Genomic DNA, 21,961 nt, shown 5'->3' with positions numbered 1-21,961 from the left:
TCCCCTCCCTTTTCTGAAGAGAGGTCATGCCGACACATCTGGGTCAGAGCACTAGAGAAAGAAGGCAGGGCCCCAGTGTACCTGGTCCAATTTTATAAATATCCCCGGAGCTGGGGCCAGACTTCAACTTGTGACTGAGGTAATCTGCCCAAGGCCACTTGGAGGGATGGAGGGCCTCCGAGTGCTCCCTCCTGCCCCTGGGGCTGCTCTGCCCGTGCGGTGGGGTCAGGCGTGACACCCACACCCTGAAGGCAGGTCTGTGGGCTTCCAGACTGGTGGCTGGAGATAGACAGAGCTTTCTAGACACTGAAGGAGGGGCTGCTCTTCTGTGGGGCTGCTGCCCCTGCCTGGAGTAACTCTCTCCATGGAGCGGTACGGGCCCACGTCCATATTCTCAGGGGTGAAGGCTCTCACTGGACAGTGCACACAGCTGGGGCTGGCCCCTCTTATTCTTAACCAGGCGGTAGTCAAGTGGTTGGCCTTTGCCAGTCAGGAAAATGAGGACCCTAGACATGCCAGCATGTCTCTGGCCTCTGAGGCTGTATCTTGGAGGCGGGAGGGCAGAGGGCCTGGGAGGGGTGCTCAGAGCCCCGCGGGTGGCAGGCGCTGCAGTGGCTGCACCTGCTGTCTGAGCTCAGGGACTCTCATGGAAGTATTGGCTGGGGGTGGTGTGGCCCCACGTGTGAAGTGGGGAAACTGAGGCTCAGAGTACGACAGTTCGTGCAGTCAGAAGAGTTGAATCACACACCCTCCTACACGAAGACTGGTTGTGGTCGCATGGCTGGAGGGTGGGGTGGGTGGGGACAGAAGCCAAGCCAGGCCCCTGGGAGCTGCCTGGAGGGTTGGGACCTGTGGGTGAGCCCCTGGAGGGACCCTGTGTGGTGCTCAGAGGAGCACAGGCTGGAGAGCAGGTCTCCCGGAGGATGCGCTGCTCCCCTGGGGCCATGTGACGTTTGTCTGAGGACCTCCTGGGGACAGCAAGGGGGAGGAGGCTGTACATAGGACTTGAGCTTCAGTAACAGCAGTTACTTTTGGCAACAGATACAGTAAGGGAGGAAGTTGGAAAGGCAAACCCCAAGGGCTAGGTTTCTCTTGAAACTTTGAAGCCAGAGTGACCCCAAAACAGATTTGTTTTGAAATCTGTGTACATAACCAGTGTAAGGGATCGTGTGACCATCCAGGTTTTACCCACCTTTGTTGATCTTGTGGTCTCACCCTGTTTACTTGGTAAGGGTGAGACCCGTGTGCAGCCTGATGGGGAAACTGGGGAGAAATGTTCTAGCGACAATGTTCTCAGCCATCCTTCCCGTCTCGAAGAATCGACGCTCAGAGGAAAATGGCTCCTCTGTGCTAAGGAGCCATACGTGGTCCACCTGGCACGTGCCTCTCAGGCCTGAGCAATGCACTGAGGTTGGGTGTTCAGCCCGTGGGCAGGGACAAGGTGCCGCAAGCCGGACTCCTCCTCTGGGCACACCAGGTCCTGTGGTGGGACAAGCAGATGAGCCCCCATTCTGGCAGAGCCTTTGTGGTGGGGCCTTCGTGGCGGGTGCTGGCCCAGGGAGAATGACCCGTGGAGCAGACTCGCCCCTGGGACGGCAGAGGAATCACCTGATGGGAGGACGGGTCACGGGGAAGCTGTCCCCATGGAACTCACTCTGTGGACGAGGGACTTGAACCTGTGGACCCAGAGCCTGTGGGGCTCCCTCCCCCCCAACAGTGGCCCCTTCCTCCGCTCAAGCAGAGACCCCGGGAGCAGCTTGCTCTTGCATCGTGGTTGCTAGGACAGAAGCCAGGACAGATCAGGACTCTCGGCTTCCCCCTCAGTAGCCCGTCAGCTCTTGTTCTGACTTGAGGCGAGTCCCTGAGAGAAGACGAGAGGTCTGTTGGCCTTTCCCTTTGTGCCAGTGGAGAACTAGCAGACCCTGTCCCTTGTCTCCATGGGCTCATCTGCTGTCCCACAGCTGAGGGAGGCGGGATAGGAGGGAAGGAAGTGGGTGGGCCCCTCTCGGAGCACCCTTGGGGTGTCTCCCCCCTCCATGAGAGACGCCTGTCTGTCCTGCCTATGCCCTGGTTCCCAGCCCACCTGTCCTCACCTGAGGGCCTTCTCCTTGAGCCACCAGCCAGCTCCCACTAAGGGGACAGACAGGAGTAGGGAGCCCTCTACCTGCCTCCAGGGGGCCGGAGGGAATCCAGTCCCTTAAAGGGCTCCTGCTGGGATGGGTGCCTCTGCCTTGGCCTGAGACCTACTGTTTATGCTCAGAGCCCCCTGGGCCGTTGCCTGACCCCACTCAGGGCTAACTGAGGTCAGGCCCTCCGGGAGTGCCTCTGCCACACTTGGAGCCAGATTGGGAAGTCGGGGGAGGGCTCAGCAGGGTCCCCCATGCTGGGGGGCTAGGCCTCAGAGGCCTGGACCAGAGCTGGTGCTGTACCCCGCCCTCTGGCCCCAAGCACATGGAGGGCACCCTACAAGCACAGGGTGCCCACAGGGTGACCTGCTGGCACCGCACCCTGGGGCCCTGACTGGACTCACGTCACTTTCCATGGGTGCTGTCTTGGCTGCCACATAGGGAGGGCTTTCTTCCGCTTCCTCTCCCAGAGTGCCCCTTGGCGGCTCAGCACACGTGGGCACACGCCTGGCCTGCTGCCCTGGGAGGAGCTGGCCCTCGGGGCTGGAAGCCAGGCGCCTCTGAACTGGGGGGCGGAGGTGTGGCTTTGAGCAGGTGATGTGTTTGGGGGTAGTGCCAGTACCACAGCAGCTGGCACCTAATTGCCTGATTAACTCTGACTAATCGACTAATTGGGACCTCAGCTTCAAATCCTCAATAACAAGGAGCTTTTGTGGAGTCTTAACGCTAGTACTTGAGAAAGTAGCAGCAAGTGTGGGGCATGGATTTCAGAATGAGAGGCCGTGGGCGGCAGAAGTCCTCTGGGTCTGGAAAGGAATTGCACAGGAAAGTCCACACGCTCCCCTCCCCCCTCCCCTTTCCTCTTCCTCTCCACCCTGTCTCCTTTCATCTCTCCTTTTAAATGCCAGGAGATGAGCCTCAGTGGCGCCATCATGGGGGGCTGCAGGGTGCGTCCCCTGCAGAGACCCTGGCTCCCCCCAAGGCTGCCACTGAGCTGGGGGACAGGGCTCTGCTTGCACAGACTGTTCTGTTTCTCGCTGGTCCATCAGCCAGGGTGGCCTGCCAGTCGGTGGGGCCCCATGGTCCTCTGTAGTCACGTGGGTGATCAATCAGTGTCTGGACAGAGGCCACAGTGGTGAACTCTTCTGGGCCCCAGGAGCCCACAGGTGTCAGTATCCACACAACTTTCCTTCCTTGGCTCCGGGAGAGCCTGATCAGAGGTGGGGGCTCAGACCTGGTGATGACAAGCTTGTCTGTCCTTGGATGGGGGGCACCTTGGAGCGACCCCTCCCAGGAGGAGCTGGGTCTCCCCTTCCTCCCACCACGGCCTCTCCATCTCGCCAGCATTCATCCGCTGCTCCACAACACAGGTGATGTCAGCTTCTTGATGTCCTGGTTCCTTGCACATGCCCCCCAGCCCACAGGACGCTGGCCTTGAGCGCCTCACAGTCCTGGGGAGCTGACTCGCAGGGAAGTGGGTGGGGTGGGCCGAGCCCTGATGAGCGGTTCCCAGAGTCTGGTTGGTGGGGAGACAGAAGTTGTAGAAGGAGCGGGACTCCTGGGCTCTCGTTTCTGTCCCCAGGATGGGAGCTGCTGCTAGAGGCCAGGCATCATCCCCCAAGCCCCTCTGCCCCTGAGGTCTCATGGCAGCTCCTGGGTCATCCACCCTCTTGGCTTCACCTCCCTCACAGCAGGCTGCAGGTTCTGGAGTGGGTTCTTTGCCACCACACCGTGCCTACCTCCAGCGGGCGCCTGTGGCTTAGGTCAAGGCTGCATGTTTGCAGAGCTGTTCCTGTCTGTGGGTGCCGCCTTAGTGAGCCAGCACAGGGCAGTCTTGGCCGGGCCTCGCAGCCTCGTGAAGGCCATGGAGAATCCCATGTTTGTGCTTTGCCCATGGGCCAGACTCAGGTGCTGGTTCCGGGAGCACCTTGAGGGCCCTGCTCCCCAGCCCCCTGAAAAATCTGGTGGTGGCTTGCCTGCAGTGGGGAGACTCATCGTGGAAAAAGGAATCCTGCCTTGATCTCGTACACACAGAGCTTTAATTAAACACACTCATGAGACTGTAATGAGCCATTCATTTATTTAAATAGGGTGAGTTATTTCATTAATTTTTTGCAAACTGCAAGCAGCCGTCCTAAGATGAACTGTTTGGAGACAATCTTCTACTCCCCAGGGGGACGGTCTGGGGTGAGATTCTGACCCTGTCCCCATGCCACACGGGGCCACCCCCAGGTGACTGCTCCCGCTTGTCTCCTCCCAGCTGTCCCACCCCCGGATGCACGGGCTCGGGGCATATCCGTGGCAAGTACTCCAGGCACCGAAGGTGAGGAGCTGGTGGGGCCTCGATGGGTTCCTGGGAAAGAGGTTGGGCTGGGGGGGTTGGAGCTCCTCTCCTGCTCTGTGACCCTCTGTGGGCAGAACCGTCCCCCTCTGCTCTGGGCAGATAAGCCCCGGTGGCCTCCCGTGCAACCCTGAGCCTTTCTGGGTGTCTCCCCAGTGGGGCTGCTCTGAGGCTGAAGGAGGCCTTGTGGGTGAACCCAGAACAGAGCCAGCACATGGTGGGGTGACTATTTTCACTGCTGTCCTCCTGGGTGTCTCAGGGTCCCACTGGACCTCAGGGGCCTCTGACTGTGGTGCCCGGTTCAGGGGGAGGGTGAGGGTGGGAAGGGTCTGGAGGTGGAAAAGGAAGCCCTGGGTGCTCCTGGGGGTGGTGGGCATGGGGCAGAGTAGCCTGGGCCAGCCCCCATCCCCAGCCAACCCAGAGCAGGTGACTCTTGCATGGACAGGGCCCCCTGAGGTTAGGCCTCCCCAGACAAGCAGAAAGTGAAATTTAAAACACAATCTGGTGTTTTTTACTGTGGACACTTACTGTAAAATTTTGAACACATCGATCTGCCAGTCTTGCTTTTGGATTTTGGTGGAGGGTGGTGATGAGAGGCAAAGAGGAATTTTCAGGATAGGGGAAGAGCTGCAGAGGGTGAAGGGTCGGGGGACTGGGAAATGCTGAGGAGGGGGGGCCCGGCCTCCTCCCTACCAGTTTGCAGAGCTGCCCTCTGGCCAAGAAGAGGAAGCTAGAGGGCCCCGAGGCCGAGCACCTGGGGTCCAAGCGGAAGGCACCCCCGCTGAAGCTGGCTCTGGACGAGGGCTACGGCGTGGACAGTGACGGCAGCGAGGATGCTGAGGTGAAGGACGCCTCTGTTTCTGATGAATCGGAAGGAACTGTGGAGGAGGACGAGGCCGAGGCGTCGGGACAGGAGGAGATTCATCGCCCCGAGCCAGCTGAAGGTGCTTTGTTGCTCTGTCTCCCCTGAATAAAGGCGCTTAGTGTGGCCCCGGAGAATCGCAGCCTGTGGGCGGGCAGGGCTCCCGCGAGCCAGGAAGCCCTGCTGAGAACAAGTGCCTCTTGTCCAACATTTGGGACTTCCTGGGGAGGGGCCGGCTCTGGGGGCTCAGGGTCTGTGTGTGAACACTGTGCTTTTGGATGTGTGTCTGTCTGCATGTGTGACAGACGGACGGACAGATGGATGTGGCTGTGGGTCTGTATGGGGTGGTCTTGGACAGACCCACCCCACTTGGCCTCAAAAGAGCCACCTGGTTGGGGGGCAGGGGTCTGCTTGGCATTAAGGGAGATGGTGGGGGTGTCCAGGGAAGCTGGGCCGGGCAGTGAGAACTGGGGGGTCTCCCTTCTGTGACCTTCTTCCCTGCAGGGCCCCCAGTTCTTGGCCATCACTAGTGTGAGGGTGGGGCATGTCTGTGTCCTGAGACCCTGCTGACTGTGGGGTCCTGGGGGTGTGGCAGAGGCTGGAGGCCCAAACTCTCCCCTCCAATACATTCATGTTTCTGGTGTTCTCCCCTTATGGGATCTGAGGTGGATTCTTACTTCACTTTAGAGCCACTGTAGGGAGAGTTCTTGCAACCCGCCTCCCTGTTGGGGACCTGGCTGTGCCTGAGAGGGTGCCGGGTCAGGGACTCGGCCTCCTGGCTTCCTTACACAGGAGGGAGCTCTGTGCTCTGGCTCAGCCCTCCTGAAGGGGGAGAGCTGGCTCTCCCCTCAGCCAGGCGGGCTGGCTCTCACATCCCGGGGTCCTTATCCACCACCCAGGGGGCCCGGGTGTGGTGAGCACCCACTGCATCTCAGCCACAGTGATGAAATGACTTAACCTTTAAAAACAGCTTTTGCTGCTTCTCAATTATGAAACAGTGTTTAAAAGTCTTATGCATTCTTTAGGCTCCATTTTATGAACTGCAGATTTGCCTGATTTAAAAAAGTGCACATAACAGGGAGGACTGCTAATCAAAAATATCAGAGTAAATCTTAGTTTCAAAAGTACAGCAATGATTTCTCCAGGCAGATAAAAATGGCTATGTCGATCCTGTTTCTGGGGTCTGGTGTCCTCTGGCTGTGGTGGAGTGCGGTGGAGGAACCAGAGCCAGTGGCCTGGAGACACACTCCCCCCAACCCTGTTTCCATGTGCCTCCCATATGGTTTCTGATTTTGTGTAGGAAGGAGCCCAATAAAGGTGCATTTTGGATCCAATCCCATCAGCAGCCCCTCGGGCTCCTCCAAGGGCAGCTACAGCAGCTATCAGGAAATCATCGCAACTTCTCTCCTAAATTTGGGCCAAATCGCTGAAGAGACCCTGGTTGGTGGAGACTCAGGCCAGGTGGCCACGCCAGGCCTAGTTCAGGAGGCTGAGGAAGAAGCCACCAGTGACGAGGGGGAGAAGGAGGACTTTATCCAGCCGGAGGACGTGGAGGAGGTGATTGAAGTCACCAGCGAGCGCTCCCAGGAGCCGTGTCCCCAGTCTCTGGAGAGTGTGGCCAGTGAGGCATCCAGCAAGCAGAAAGTGACCCTGGGCAACGAGGAGGAAGAGGAGGAGGAGGAGGAAGATGAGGAGGAGGAAGAAGATGACGAGGAGGACGAGGAAGACGAGGAGGAGGCCCCGCCTGATGTAATCTGCCAGGAGGATGCCCCCCACGTCCCTGCCCCAAAGAGCCCTCAGCCCCGGGGCCCGGTGCCTCCCAGCCCCAAGCCCGGGTACTCCGTCCTGGTGGAGGTGCGGTCCGATGACGGCAAAGACGAGGACTCTCGCTCCCAGAAGTCTGCGGTCACAGACGAGTCAGAGATGTACGACATGATGACCCGTGGTAACCTGGGCCTCCTGGAGCAGGCCATTGCCCTGAAGGCCGAGCAGGTGCGGGCTGTCTGTGAGCCGGGATGTCCACCTGCCGAGCAAGGCCCTCTGGGCCCAGGCGAGCCAGGGAAGGCAGCGAGGCCCCTGGATGCTGCCCGGAAGAACTACTGCAGCAAAGGTAGGCTGGGCTCCAGGGATGGGGAGCCCAGGACCCATGGACATACCCTGAGGATTTCACTGGCTGGGGGTCATGGGAGGTGGGGGATGTTGGCCAGACAGACACAGACTGTGGTCGTGAGGCAGGAGGCAGGGCTGGGAGCACTAGAAGGGCATTGGCACTGGTCCTCAGGGACCCTGATGCTGAGGCACAGGTGCCCAAGAGCCCTAGACAGAGGCCAGTGGCAGCGAGCTCAGGAGGGCGATGCCTGGGAGAGGTTTGTGAGCCCCTGCATGCCTGGGGGTCAAAGGACAACCTCCTCCCATTTGAATCAGGCAGAGCCCCTAGTGGCCCTGCCCTCCCTGGGGTGGGCATTCTGAGCATGGTCCGTGATTTCTGCATTCTATCAAAGGGGATGACGGCTCCATTGGAGTTTGCCTGGGACACTGGCTATGCCCTGGGGACCATGTGTGTCCTGAGAGGTCTTCCCTTCTGCCCCCAGACTTACAGTGACCTCTCTGGCCTGCAGAGGCTTAATGAAGTCAGTAGCTGAGATTTCGGGTTAGGTTTCTGCCTAAGCCTTTATTAGCTGCTTTGATTACCTTGTGGCTCAGACCTTAAAGAGTCTGCCTGCAATGTGGGAGACCTGGGTTCTACACCAGGTTGGGAAGACCCCCTGGAGAAGGAAATGGCAACCCACTCCAGTATTCTTGCCTAAAATTCTATGGACGGAGGAGCCTTGCAGGCTACACTCCATGAGGTCTCAAAAATGTTGGACGTGACTGAGCAATTTCATTTTGGGTGAGTTACTTAGCTTCTGTCTCCCCCTTTCATGTCAACATGAAGGATGAGTCCTGGCAGGGATGTTGCTGCACATCTTTACCTCTCTGTGGAGGCCTGGGGCTGTGCAGGACATTAGCAGGACAGGGCAGAAGGCACCAGCCGCCATCTAGGTGGTCTTCCTTGAAGGGCTGCAGTCCCACTGTTTGTGGGTTTTCATCATCTGTGGGCTTTTCCACTTAGACACCCTGGACAGTCCCTCTAGTATCCCCTTGCTGTCCCGCCCTGGTGCCTTTCGGGCTCTTGGGCAGTCTGGTCATTCTCCTCTCTGGACAGCCAGAGTGAAGGCTTGTGAGCTGCACTGCCCGCTCCCTGCTCACCACTACCTCCCAGCTTCCTGGCTGCCTTCTGACCCAGAGGCCCTGTGTGTTTAGATCCCTCAAGAACTGAAAAGCGTGAGATCAAGTGTCCGACACCAGGCTGTGATGGCACCGGCCATGTCACTGGGCTGTACCCACACCACCGCAGCCTGTCTGGCTGCCCCCACAAGGACAGGATCCCCCCGGAGAGTGAGTAGCTCTGCATGGCTCGGGCTGCCTCTGGTGTTTGGATGGTGCCCACGTTGGGGAATGGCCACAAAGAGCCCCGTCCCTCTGATCCAGAATGTCCTGAAGCCCATACTTGAGCCCTACAAGCATGGGGACGTGGAGCATCCAGTGATTCACCTGGAGATGGCAGCCTGGATCAGGTCCCCAGGAAGCCCGGCCATGGACACAGGAGGGGAGGCTGGGCTCCGGAACTGGGGAGGGGCCACTTTCTGTGTGCTGGGGGCTCAGAAGGAGAAAGGCTGTCCTTGCTTCCGTGTGAGGGGCAGTAAGTTGAGAGGAGGGACGTTGTATGGCTGAACTGGTTTCTGCCCTAGGGAGCCAGGGCCACTGTGGGAGGGGTTCTCTGCCTGAGCCGGGCCTGGGGCCCCTGCATGCTCCATGGAGGGGGGTGCTCACTGGCTCCCCCCCATTGTCTTGCAGTCCTGGCCATGCACGAGAATGTGCTCAAGTGCCCCACTCCTGGCTGCACAGGCCAGGGCCATGTGAACAGCAACCGTAACACACACAGAAGGTAGGGGCTGGGCTGGGCACGGTGCGGGTGGTGGCGGGGGCATGCCGTGGGTGCCCCAACCTGGCACATGTCTCGGGCTTGCCCTGTCCCCCTGTGTGCTGCTCTTTGGGGTGAGTGCAAGGTCAGGACAGACCTTTGGTGGGTACAGAGCAGCACCTGGAGGAGTGCCACTCTGAGGGGATGCTGAAAGACCAGAGTGCGCCTGGAGGAATGGGCGCCTGCAGCTTGGGGGAGAGCCGAGTGGGGACCCTGCCTTGCGGAGATTCAGGAAGCTTCTGGACACTAGCTCTTGCTTAGGGCACAACCTCAGCATCTGGCCTAAGCCTGGTTGCTCTGTGGGGTGCTGAGACCCTGGTGCTTCCATTGTCTGCCGTCTTCTGGCCGCTGCTTCCCCGAGCCCTGGGCAGCTGTGGCCGTGGCAGCAGGTACCTTTGCTCCAGTGAGTGACTCTCAGCTGAAAGGACAGCCAGAGTCTTTGAGGTCCAATCACTGAGAAGAGGCTGAACTCCCCAGCACTGCTGTGATGATGTTACCTCCCCTGGTCGATCAGCTTCTTAGTTCTAACAGTTGAAGCTGTATCCATGGTGTCTTGGATTAGGTGCTTTCCCGGGAAGGACCTGTGCCCTTCTGCTGTGACCCTGGTGGTTCGTGTCCTCCAGGGTCAGCACCCAGTTTATGGCCTGTGGGTGACAGAATTTGAGCAGCTCTGGTTGGTGGTGAGGGGAGAGAAGCAGGGTGAGAGGCAGACGCATCCCCCAGACCCATCCAGAGGAGATGCCTTCGTCCAGAGCCTCGAAGAACTTTAGGATGCATTTTGTCTCCGTGTGTCATTGGCTTAGAATTTCCAAAAACAGAAACTGAGTGAGCAGCAAGTGCTTTGAGGGTTGAGGACAGAGCTGGGGAAAAGCCCCCTCTATAGGAATGATAGCCTTCCCTGGGCGCCTGCTGGTGTCTGGCTCCTGGCTTAGATGGGTGGGGCCTGGAGAAGGGCTCAGCTGTCCTCCTGTCCTGTCTCTAGTTTGTCTGGGTGTCCCATTGCTGCTGCCGAAAAATTAGCCAAATCTCATGAGAAGCAACAGCCGCAGCCGGGAGAGCCTTCCAAGAATAGCTCCAATTCGGATCGGATCCTCAGGTGAGTGACATGAACCACAGACCCGGAGGGGTGTTCTTGGACCCAGGTTCGTCTGCCCAACATATAGTGAGGCCAGACAAACCAAAACTGGGTTGGAGTTTGGAGCAGAGAAAGGTTTATTACAAAAGCCATGGAAGGAGAATGGGTGGGGGGTGCTCAGAACATTCGACCTCCCATTGGCTTTCTGGTGAGGTCTTTACAGACAATGTGAGGGAGGAGGGTTTGAGGTGCATAATAGCTTGTGGACCTTCTGATCGGCTGATGGTGAGGTGGTAGGGGATGTTTCAGGAATCTCAACCTTACTATTCCAACATTCTGGGGTCCACAGGCTTGTGGTCGGCATGTCATCACCACTGGGCAAGTGTCTTAGTTTCTGCAGAGCGACTCAGATACGTGTCAGATTGTTCCCTCTGTCTCTTCCAGAGGAACTAGGAGGCCTGTTGTGACTCTGTTGTCCTCTTAATTGATTGACTTGCTCTTTGGAACCCGGAAGGTTGAGGGGACTCACAGCCTTTTTCCTACAAACTAGAAATGGGGACACAGAGGGGCTTTTGTCCCAGGAAAGCCCTGTAAGGTTCTGCCTGATTTCAGGGGCTGCCTCCCGAAATGCCCAGGGAGCATCTAGTCTTTCTGCAGCTGCATGTGTGTGCATGAGTGTGTGCATGTATGTGTGTGCACATGTATGTATAGTATGTGCAAGCGCACATATGTGTGCACAATGTGCATGCATGTGCATGTGTGTATGCATGTGTGTGTGGGTGTGCATGTGTATACTGGTGTTTCCCAGCAGTTTTGGGGGCACTAGCACCCACAAGGCTGCCCCTGCCTTGCTCTCTCTGAGGGTATTGATATTACTGCTGGATGATTCAGGATTTTTTGGTGGAGATTCTGGTTCTGTTTGGAGAGTGGGCTGTACCAGCTGAGGGCTAAAACCCTGGACCGGGAAGAGGCGCCCTCCAGAGTGCCACCCCCATGACCCCTGAGGTGCTGTGTGTTTAGGTGCGTGTGTGTGAGTGTCTGTGAGTGTGTGTGCATGCATGTGTGCCTGCAGATATGGCTTATTGATGAGAGGGCTTCTGAAAGGCCATTCAGAGTGAATCTGCTTTGTGCAACCTCACCCACAAGCCCCCATTGGTGTCACAAGGAAGGCCAGAGGCTGGGGAACTTTCCTAAGGCCACATGTCCCCCCTCCGGCCAGCCTTCCTTCAGAATCTCCTCCCAGGGGGACCAGTTCCCTGGCGCCCACCATGCTGGGGGATTCTCCCCCACTGTGTCCTTGCTCGGTGGACTCCTTGCTCCCTTGTCTCGAAGGAGCTAGAACTCACAGGTCCTCTCCTCCAGACTCCTGTTCTACATCTGTCACAGACAGAAGAGTTTGGGAGACCAGGGCCACCACACCCTGTGCAAGCTCAGTGCTCAGCAGTCGTGAGCATGGGGCACAGCATAGACCCTCGTCTGGAGACCCACCTGTCCCTTCCTTGGCAGGTGCCTGGTGGGCACTCAGACCGAGGATTGAGCTGCACACCTTGGCTTCGGAGGGTGGTGTGTGAGGAGTCTCTGTGCAGGGCCCACCCTCCCGCACTGGGGAGCCCTTGCAGCCTGGTCCTTGGGTGCCCTGTACTCCATTTGGCTTCTTTCATCCAGGAAGCTGCTTCTTTTCTCCATCTTATCCCTGTTCCTTCTAGCTTCTTGTCAATTTTCCTAACTTGATCCAAGTCACTGACAAAATGTCAAACCACCAGGCAGGTAAGGCTTGGGAAGGCCAGTCTTGGGGCCAAACAGGTGCTGAACGTGGAGGTGGTGTCCCAGGAAGGTGACTGCAGTTTGTTCCCCTGTAAAAATGAGACAACAGTCTTATCGACTTGAGTTTCTCATGAGGCTTGGACGAGGCGGTGACAGTTTGTTTCCTGTGCCCTTGGTGAGGAGCCCTGATGGTAGCAGCTGCGGCCAAGATGCTGGAGCCTTCCACCCAGGCTCCATGCCTTCTGTGTAGCCACGATTTGGGTATTGTACGCTGGGGTGTGCAGATAATCTTAAAAAAGTTTTGCTGGCATCACGGACACTGAGTCTGCTGCTGGACGAAGCCCGGGCTGAGGAAGCCACCCAGACATGGCGCAGGCATTAAGTTTAGGCCTCATCTTTCCTTGAGGGTACCTGGGAGCTCGTCAACAACTTCTCAGATGCGTTGACCAGTCCAGAGTGGAGGAGGAGAGCCTACTCGTGCTCTGGTGGCATCACTTTCCCAAGGCCCTTCAGAGCTGGCCTTATTGTGGTTCTGGGATCTTCTTAGCAACAGGCTCCCCTTTTCGGGTCATGCTCAAGTTCTTCCAGTGCCTGGCACCTCGGGGCCTCTCCATTGGTCCTTCTTAATTCCACCCTTTCCAGAGTGAAGTCACTGCTTGGCTCTAGAGGCCTCCTTTGCTTTTCTTCTCTCTGAGCCCCTCACTGGAATGGTACAGACCCCGTGGCCTTTATCTTCTGCTGGTCTTGCTCCTGCCCCAGCCCGTGGGCTGTGGAGGCTGGTGTCTCCACACCATCTCTTGTACATTTAAAAATCGGAGCTCTTCCAGAGCTCCAGAGACATTGACTGAATGCTTGCAGCACTGCTTTCATGCCTGTCCTTAACCCGCTGCAGATCCTCCAGGGTCGTCTTAAGCGACTTTAAGCAGAGGACATTGGAGGGCTAGGCCCCTCCCTTCAAAGAGTAGAGTCACTCTGCCCTGAGGCTGATTCTCAGAAACACCCTCATGTCCCCTCCAGGTGCCCCCACTCCCTCCTGTCTGGGGAATTGTATTAACAAGTTATTCTACCACCAGAATTCCACCTTGACTGCCCACTACCCTAAAGATGCTTCTCTGGGGCTCCCGGCCAAGGGCTCAGAAACCAGCTCTCCTTTTCCCCTCCTCTGGCTGATGCTGTCTGCAAGGGGAGACGTGCTGTTTGTTCAAGTCTCCTAGTGCTTCTTCCCCGTGGCAGTTCTTCCTGCACATCCCACGGGCACCCTGTAGTAGTGGGCAGGGGAGGGCCTGCCTGGGTCTCAGTCCACACTGGCCTCTGAGGGATGGCTGGGCTAGGCCATGGTAGAGGGTGCTGGGTTGAACAGCACAGGGTCCTTGTGCCCTATCTTCATGCTTCTCATCTCCATCCTGCACCTCAGGCCCATGTGCTTCGTGAAGCAGCTTGAAGTCCCTCCATACGGAAGCTACCGGCCCAGCGTGGCCCCCACCACCCCCAGGGCCAACCTGGCCAAGGAGCTGGAGAAGTTCTCCAAGGTCACCTTTGACTACGCAAGTTTTGATGCTCAGGTTTTTGGTAAGCGCATGCTTGCCCCAAAGATTCAGACCAGCGAAACCTCACCGAAAGCCTTTAAATGTAAGTTGGGGAAACTACTCCCAGGTGGTGTAGGGTCTGAGGGGCAGAGGAGGAGGAACCCTTCCCCAGGAGCATATAGGAACTCTCCATCTGGGGCCCCAGCTCTCCCAGTCTACCATGGTGACTTTATCAGAGTCTGTGTCTCACCCACGTTGCAGCCTTCACGTTCATCATCAAACTGGATGTGTCTCCTCACTACACATTGAAATAAAACCCACGTGTGTTATGCTGTGCATGTCCAAAGAGTTAAGCCCAACATCGCTGACATGGTTTACCCTATGAGTGTGCCCTCCCCGACTCTCCTTTTCCAGGCAGTTTATTCCAGCTCAAGGGTGCAGGTCTCGGGAGAACCACTGTACTGAGCCTGGATACCCCACAGATACTTAGACAGGGATCACCTTGCTGGATACAGTATGCCACTTGTAATATTAGCAACAAAATTTCTGTGTGCTTGCACTAACAAAATTCATTCCTACAAACCTTTGAGAACACGCTTTCCTGTATTTCTAAAAAATTGTTTATATACTTAGGTTGCACTGGTTCTTTGTTGCTGGGCAGGCTTTCTCTAGTTGTGGCGAGCAGGGGCTATTCTTTGTTGCAGTGAACAGGCTTCTCACTGTGGTGGCTTTTGTTGCGGAGCACAGGCTCTAGGTGTGCGGGTTTCAGTAGTTGCAGCTTGAGAGCTCAGGAGCATGTGCTCAGTCGTTGTGGCACACCAGCTTACTTGCTCCTCAGCATGTGGAATCTTCCCAGACTAGGGATCAAACCTGTATCTTCCGCATTGGCAGGTAGACTCTCAACCACTGGACCACCAGGGAAGTCCCCTGTCTTTTTTAGGTCACTTATTATACTAATTTGTGAGTTGTAAGCCAATTAGCTTGCATAATACCTACAAAATGGAAAACTGCCCCAGTGTACATAAGATTGGAACTGGCAGCTCATGATGGATGTTCAGATGCCAAAATCAGCAATGATGAGTTTCCTACAAGTTCATACTAGAAACACTGATCAATACAATGGCCAGCTGGACTGCAGGCATCTCTCCAACTTGTTAGGAGAGGGCTTCATGCAAGGCACCCATTTATGCTGGGGCACTGGAAATTTGCTGGTGATATTGTGATTACTCAGAAATCATACCTGAGAGTGATCTTATGGTTTCAGCACAGTTATTAGAAAAGATGACATTTTATGCTTTCATGTTTCATGTTCTGTTGTTGTTCAGTAGCTGAGGCCTGTCCAACTCTTTGCAATCCCATGGACTGCAGCATGCCAGGCTCCTCTGTCCTCCACTAACTCCCGAGTTTGCTCCGATTCATGTCCATTGAGTTGGTGATCCTATCTAAATCTTATCCTCTGCTGCCCCCTTCTCCTTTTGCCTTCAGTCTTTCCCAGCATGAGGGTCTTTTCCAGTGAGTCAACTCTTCACATCATTATATTTGAGCAACAATGTTATTTACTAAAGCTGTGGCTATTGAGGAGGTGACACCAAAATCAGCCTTTTGAGATATTGTAACAAAATTTGCCTACTTGAGTGACACTGCAGACACTCTTCCTATTTACAGACTTTAGTCTCTCAATAAGCATTTGCCAATAGATAACCTGTTCTGTTTGCAATATCAGGGATGCTAGCCTGTCTTTGCCCTTTCTGCCCAAGTTATGGTCAAGACAGAAGTGGCCTTCTCAATACCCAACAAGGATGGGGGCGGATTGGGGTATGCGAGCTCACAGCAGTGGGTGGATGACCCAGCCCTAGGCCCCCCTTCACATAGCTGTGCTCAAAGCCCCCAGCCACCCTAAAGCTCCCCTGTGTGTCTTTGTGGACGTCTCCCGTTCATGTTGTATATCAGCCTGCTGTTGTTCCCTTTTTGCAGCCAAACCTTTCCCAAAGGCCTCTCCCCCAAGGCCCAGCCCCTGCACCTCATCCTCTTCTGCAGGCTTCGACTATGCCCACGACGCAGAGGCTGCGCACATGGCCGCCACTGCCATCCTGAACCTCTCCACGCGCTGCTGGGAGATGCCTGAGAACCTCAGCACGAAGCCACAGGACCTGCCCAGCAAGGTGGGTGAGGCTCCTGCTGGGAGCCCCTTCTGAGGCAGAGAAGGCGGGTGGGGTTTGCAGTCAGGACTATATGCAGCCTGCACAAAGCAGGCTCAGCAAACCCAGCATCTATGAGGGGAGTACCACCCTTTCCTTTTCTCCCTCCTGACCACTGACCCTGCTGGCCAAAGACACTGGATGGCCCCCCCTCCCTGAGCACCACGCACTGTGCCTAAGGGCGCCAAGCGGCTGTACACACCTGTTCCCGCATCTACTGGGATGCGGGCTTCCACTGGCTTCCATGTGTTTCTGTGCCCACACAGGTAGCCATGTGCTGGGGCTGGTTTTATGGGCTGGAGACCTTGAGGGAGTGGGTAGAGTGAGTCCATGTCAGCTTTAGGATACTTTCTTCTCAGAGGCTCTTCTCTTCTTTTTGGCCCTGTTCCCTTTGGAGGGAAACACTGTCTGGGCTTCTGGTGAGCTGAGTAAGGGGTCATAAGGTCCATGTGGGAGGGGATGGTGTCTAACCTAGACGTTGCCTTTGCAATGCAGGCCGTGGAAATTGAGGTGGATGAGAACGGAACCCTGGACTTGAGCATGCACAAGCACCGCAGGCGGGAGAACACTTTCCCCAGCGGAAGCAGCAGCAGCAGCAGCCCTGGTGTGAAGTCACCTGACGCCTGCCAGCGCCAGAGCAGTACCAGCGCCCCCAGCAGCTCCCTGACTTCACCCCCATCCAGCCACGCCTCCCGCCAGGATGAGTGGGACCGGCCTCTGGACTACACCAAGCCCAGCCGCCCACGAGAGGAGGAGCCTGAGGAGGTGGGTGCTGTCCAGGTGGGAGGTCCAGAGCTGTCGGATGGTCAGGGGAGGCGGGGATTGAGCAGGCACTGGCGGTCAGCTTGCCTTACCCAAGGGTCGGCATAAACACGCAGGCATCTCCAGGCAGAGGCTCTATGGGTCCTACCCGTTTCCACGCAGGGTTCTGCCTGCTCCGGGCAGCTAAGTCCACCTTCCTGGAGGTGTTTTCACCATTGGTTCAGTTTGTGGCCTTGTCCCCTCCAAGAGGGAGGTGGTCTTCTCACCTCTGGAGCATTAGTGGTCAGCAGCAGTGTGGCTCTCCAAGAGTGTGGAGAAGACAGGAGCCCACGGCGGGGGGCTCGGGGGATGATTCGGGAATGACCTCAAATTCCTCGGTTTCGTGGGCCTCCCACCAGGCTGCTGTCCAGATGAGGGACACCCTGAACTCTGGTGGCAGCTTCTCTTCACCATGCCCAGGACAGTGCAGGCGCCTGGTTCCCTGGACAGAGGCAGGAGAAAATTCCTGGCCTCAGAAGCACCTCTGGCAGCCAGTGGTCTGAGTCTCAGAGCAGTTCTGCCTGCTAAGGAGCGGCAAGCCAGGCCTCTGTGTTGACCCATCCATAGCCTGGAGGCTTCTGGAACTTTCCCTTTCTGGTGACTCCACCCACTCAAGGTGGGGCTGATGGGGGCGGGGTGGGGGTGGGGGCTTCCAGTAGAGCAGAACTCTGCTCTGAGGGTACAACTCCAGGCGGGCTCTGCATAGTGTGGACAGGCCTGAGGGTTCCCTCCCGGCCCTTCCCTGCTTGCCAGCTCCCACTTCCAGGAGGGCGAGGGGGTTAGGTCCCCGAGTGTGTGCTAAGTCGTGTCTGATTCTTTGTGACCCCGTTGACTGTAGCCCTCCAGGCTCCTCTGTCCATGGGATTCTCCAGGCAAGAGTACTGGAGTGGGTTGCCAGTGCCCTTCTCCAGGGGATCTTCCTGACCCAGGGATCGAACCTGAGTCTTTTGTGTCTCCTGCATTGGCAGGGAGTTCTTTACCACTAGGGACACTGAAGTAGAACCAGGAGGCCCCTGGAATGGTTGTGTCTGGGCAGGGCCAGCCTGGTGGAGAGCGGGGCGGTATGTGGGTGGAGCCAGCCTCTTGGCAGGCAGGGGGTAGGGGCAGATCCCTGCGGAGGAGGAGCAGTGGTGGTGAGGATTCTACTTTGAGAACTCACCCTCTCTACAGTTTCATCTTCAGGGGTGGCCAGGTTCCTCCATCTACAGGCCTCACATGCACCCCTCCTTTACAGAGGAGCCGCCTGGTCTACATCTAGGTCATCTGGCTCAGTCATATGGTGGCAACTCAATGTCAAGGCTCAGAAGAGGGATACTTCTCTCAGAGTGAGCCCCTGGGGTAGGGAGGCTGGCTGAGGGTCTGTGGGGGCTGGCAGGAGGGCTTCTCTCTGCTAGTGGGGCCATGCCTGAGGCCCGGTCGGGCCCTTCTGTTCCTGTTGGGGTCACCAGGGCTATGTCCCCACATCTGCTGTCACCCTTGTTCAGTTCTGTGCCTGTGACCTTGTCTCCCCTCGACCTCTCCAGTGGTCCTTTCCCTTTCCTTGGCCCCCAACTCGGGCTGGTCTCTCTGGCCACTTTCCCCTGCCACCCGCCCAGCCCTGCCCTACCTTCCCATGCCCTCTGAGCATCCTCACCCCTTCCCAGGACTATTGTATCATCTGTGGGTGACCTGGGTCTCAGAGGTCCTGGGGAGCCTGGCCACGGAAGCCTGCTGCTGTGCTCCATGGCTGACCGTCCACTCTCTGGCGGGAAGCCTCGGTTAACCCCCAGGCCCTTCTTTTCCTCCCCTGTGCCCTGGGCACAGGTGCCTCTGTCCTATTGGGTCACCCCCTGGATCAGGCCTTCCCAGTCCATCTACTGTGGCCTGGACTCCCCATTCAGACTCTCTTTCTAGCTCTGCCCAAGGCTCCTTGACCATCTTGCCCGAGCCTTCAGCATCACCTCCCACCCAACTCTGGCAGCAGTGCCCCCTCATGTCCCCAAAGAGCCCTGGCCCCTGCATCTATGGGCCTGTGGGATGTGCTTCTTGCTCTGGAGCTGCCTCTGCCCCTGTGATTCTGGGAGGCCCTTGTTTCTCCTGAAGGCTGGACTCATGTTGAGGCTCTTTGTCCACATAGCCGTACCTTGTTCAGTAGTAACAGTAGCAACAGCATCGCATGGTACCAGGGACCTTTCCTCATCTCAGCCCCAGCCATCCTGGGAGGGTCTGCTACTGTTTCCAGCTTAAACGTGTGGTGCCCAGGAGTTTGGACAACGTGCCTGGGACACACAGCAAGTGCTGAGACTTGAATCGTGATCCACCACTGGGGCTATTGGTCTGTTGCAGACTGACCTGTAGGGCACTGACCTTGCTGACTCTCATGGACGTCTTCCCTGCCCTGGATGGAGGGAATGTCCTTGTTCACCACTGCATTCATAGTGCCCTGTTCTTGGGTGGCAACTGAACACTTACGGACCCTGCATTTGAGGTCAAAGTGCTTATTAAAGTGCCTGTTGCAGTCAGATCATCGTGCTGGCTGGGCTCACAGGGCCAGATGGCCCTAAGGTCGCTGTGATTATTTCTATCATGCTTTGTACCTTGTACCACTCATCCTCATAGCATTTCAACAGACACACGCTCAGTGGTAACAGCCCCAAAGGAACTGCACTAGGTGTGCACTCTGGTGTGCAGAAGGTGACCCAGGGCGGGTGGCCGGAGGTGACACACAGGCCAGAGGCCACAGAGGGTGTCAGAGCAGCCGGCCTGGGTGGCATCCATGTCTCCCTGTTCCTGGGTCAGCTCGGGAGCAGTGGCTGAGGTGAGGGAGCGCCCTAGCCCCTCTGGGTGCTGCTTCCTGCATCTTGGGAGTATGTCTTACTCCTGCATGCATAAGACAGGAGACTCCAGAAAACGCCTCCATGGACCCTGTTCTGAAAGGCCCCTCTCCCTCAGCCCCGGGCTGGGCGCCCAGCCCCCGCCAGCTGGTTAAAACATCTCCCTGCTGGTCTTTTGCAGTCAGAGCCAGCAGCCCATTCTTTTGCTTCTTCTGAAGCAGATGACCAGGAAGTGTCGGAGGAGAATTTTGAGGAGCGGAAGTACCCCGGGGAGGTCACCCTGGCCAACTTTAAGCTGAAGTTTCTCTCCAAGGACATAAAGAAGGAGCTGCTCACGTAAGTCCCCGCCTTGAACGACAGGACCCCCCCCCCCCAGGGGACCTCTATAGTCTGGAAAGGAGCACACCCTAGTGGGAGCCTGTGATGACCGGGTCGGCCCCAGCACAGCCCTATGCTGACCACCCTCCTGCCCTGGCCACCTTGGTGGGCAGAGACTGAGCCACCTCTACTAGGACCTTCCTGGGCCAGACAGCAGGGCAGGTTCCCCTCACCCCTGTACCATGCTGGACTCTAACCTGCTCCTTCAGGGTGATAAAGAGTGAGGATGAGCCTTCATCTGGCCCACAGAGCAGACAAGGGCTGAGGGGAGTGGACGCCTCCTGAGGCCCCACTGTGTGCCAGTCCTCGCGTGCTCTGCCTTAGACTCGGTGCCCTCAGCCCTGGCAGCCAGAGCTAGTTTAACCAGATGCCACTGGAGAGGGGCCAGCTGCTGGCTAACTGCCACTGAGCACCACCTCCCCCAGGGGACGGTGAGAGGCCTGACACCTGCCCCGCCAGTGATCCAGTCCTCACCTCTGCTCAGAGTTTGTCCCTGGGATTCCTCTTCGTGCCCCAACCGCCGCCAGCTTCCCCCTGCCCTGTATCTGGCTCTCCCAGGATGGCTCTGGCTGGGGCCTTGTCCTCGGAGAAGGCCCCGCCACATCAGGAAGGCGCCCCCCGCCTCCCGTCCACAAGCGTGGACACGTGTGCATGCACAGTGCGAGGGCTTCAGAGCATCTCGACTTTAAGTTGAGCTTCACTTTGGTTCCCTTTTCCTTCTTGAGCTGAGTGGCATGGGAGAAACTTGCAGTCGGAGAGGCGGAGGCGTAGGGTCTGCTCCGAGACAGGCAGGGAGCAGGTGCCGCCGCCCTCCCTGATGGACTCAGCCCCGGGGGCGGGTCTGGCAGGGTGCCTCGCTCTCTGATCTGACGCTCTCTTTCCTTTGTCCAGCTGCCCCACCCCTGGCTGTGACGGCAGTGGCCACATCACTGGGAACTATGCCTCCCACCGCAGGTTCGTCCCCCGCTTGGGTCCGCCTGGCCTGGGTGCTGTGTGGTGGGTCTTCTCCCTCTGCTGCTCTGCTCCCCCTCTTTGGCTCATCCCAATATCCCATCTCTTCTCTTTCAGCCTCTCTGGTTGCCCTCTTGCTGACAAGAGCCTCAGAAACCTCATGGCTGCCCATTCTGCTGACCTCAAGTATGTCTGCCCTCCTGGCCTCCCATCTCTGGGGTGGCTTCCTTGCTCTGCTCACTCCTTTCATGAGGCTCCAGCCCAAATCAGCCTTCTCGAGGGCTCCGGCACGAGGCCGGCCCCAGCCAGAGGCGCAGGGCTGTGGGGCAGAGAGGCAGGGCCATGGACGGGCTGATTCTGCTTGGCTGGGATTCTCGCCACTCTGCCTGTCTCTCTCTGCTCTGAGCACTGCTGTCTGCCTGTCCCCTCAGGCCCAGGGCTGCTACGGGGTCCTGTGCTCCCCTCGGCCCTGCCAGCCTCTCTAAGGGCTGAGGGTCGGGAGGGCCAACAGGAGATAGGACCTGCCTCTGGCTCCTGGTGGCCCGGTCCGTTCTCGCCCTCTCCTGAGGACCCCTGATGGGCTGCTGTCTGGGCCTGCTTTCCCCTGCCGTGGAGATCTGGGAGAAGTCCCGGACTGGCCATGGCTTGTACGTCTCGTTGTGGCTCAGAGGGCTGCAGGCTGTGTAGCTCTTGCTAAGTGGACTGGATGCTGGTGACGGCCGAGAAACTCCGTGCTAGTCCCTCCTCCTGCACCCCTTCCAGCTGCTTCTGTCTTGGCCCCCGGTGCCCACCCTCACCCCGCGCCTCACCTCTATGCTCGCCCCTCCTTTTTGCTGTGTCTGCTCTCTGCTTCTGCTCCTCCTGCCCCTGACACCTGGGCAAGGCAGCCCAGTGGCAACCAGCCACTCTGACTGACAGCCTTGTTCAAGCGAGGAGCACGCGCCCAGAGGTTTCCTGGCTCTCAGCGTCCTTCCGGGGCTGGAGTTGGGGATTGTGAAGGCCTTTGATTTCATGCCTTTAGTTGAGCTGTGACATCATGGCTGGTGTGGCCCTGAGCCACATAGTGCTGACCCCGTGCTCCCAGGCTGAACCGAGGTTGTGG

At 57.6% G+C, this 21,961-nt stretch overlaps 1 protein-coding gene across 3 annotated transcripts in view; it reads left to right on the top strand.

Annotated features, from left to right (window-relative positions):
• The window catches only part of MYT1 (myelin transcription factor 1), a 62,803-nt gene that overhangs the window by 27,383 nt on the left and 13,459 nt on the right, over positions 1 to 21,961 (top strand). Inside the window, exons 5-16 of one of the 3 annotated variants that reach the window (XM_043479010.1) lie at positions 4,387 to 4,449; positions 5,164 to 5,411; positions 6,630 to 7,439; positions 8,633 to 8,767; positions 9,227 to 9,317; positions 10,336 to 10,449; positions 13,607 to 13,821; positions 15,756 to 15,880; positions 16,412 to 16,681; positions 19,712 to 19,866; positions 20,800 to 20,862; positions 20,977 to 21,045. In XM_043479010.1, the coding sequence (XP_043334945.1) occupies positions 4,387 to 4,449; positions 5,164 to 5,411; positions 6,630 to 7,439; positions 8,633 to 8,767; positions 9,227 to 9,317; positions 10,336 to 10,449; positions 13,607 to 13,821; positions 15,756 to 15,880; positions 16,412 to 16,681; positions 19,712 to 19,866; positions 20,800 to 20,862; positions 20,977 to 21,045 (2,358 nt within the window). Of the gene's footprint in view, positions 1 to 4,386; positions 4,450 to 5,163; positions 5,412 to 6,629; positions 7,440 to 8,632; positions 8,768 to 9,226; positions 9,318 to 10,335; positions 10,450 to 13,606; positions 13,822 to 15,692; positions 15,881 to 16,411; positions 16,682 to 19,711; positions 19,867 to 20,799; positions 20,863 to 20,976; positions 21,046 to 21,961 lie in introns of all 3 variants that reach the window. The other 2 variants (XM_043479009.1, XM_043479011.1) reach the window with 2 other exon arrangements.

The sequence above is a fragment of the Cervus canadensis genome, chromosome 10, assembly GCF_019320065.1.
Source record: "Cervus canadensis isolate Bull #8, Minnesota chromosome 10, ASM1932006v1, whole genome shotgun sequence".
In the NCBI taxonomy this organism is placed as follows: Eukaryota; Metazoa; Chordata; class Mammalia; order Artiodactyla; family Cervidae; genus Cervus; species Cervus canadensis.
This window is presented reverse-complemented; position numbering and strand designations above follow the sequence as displayed.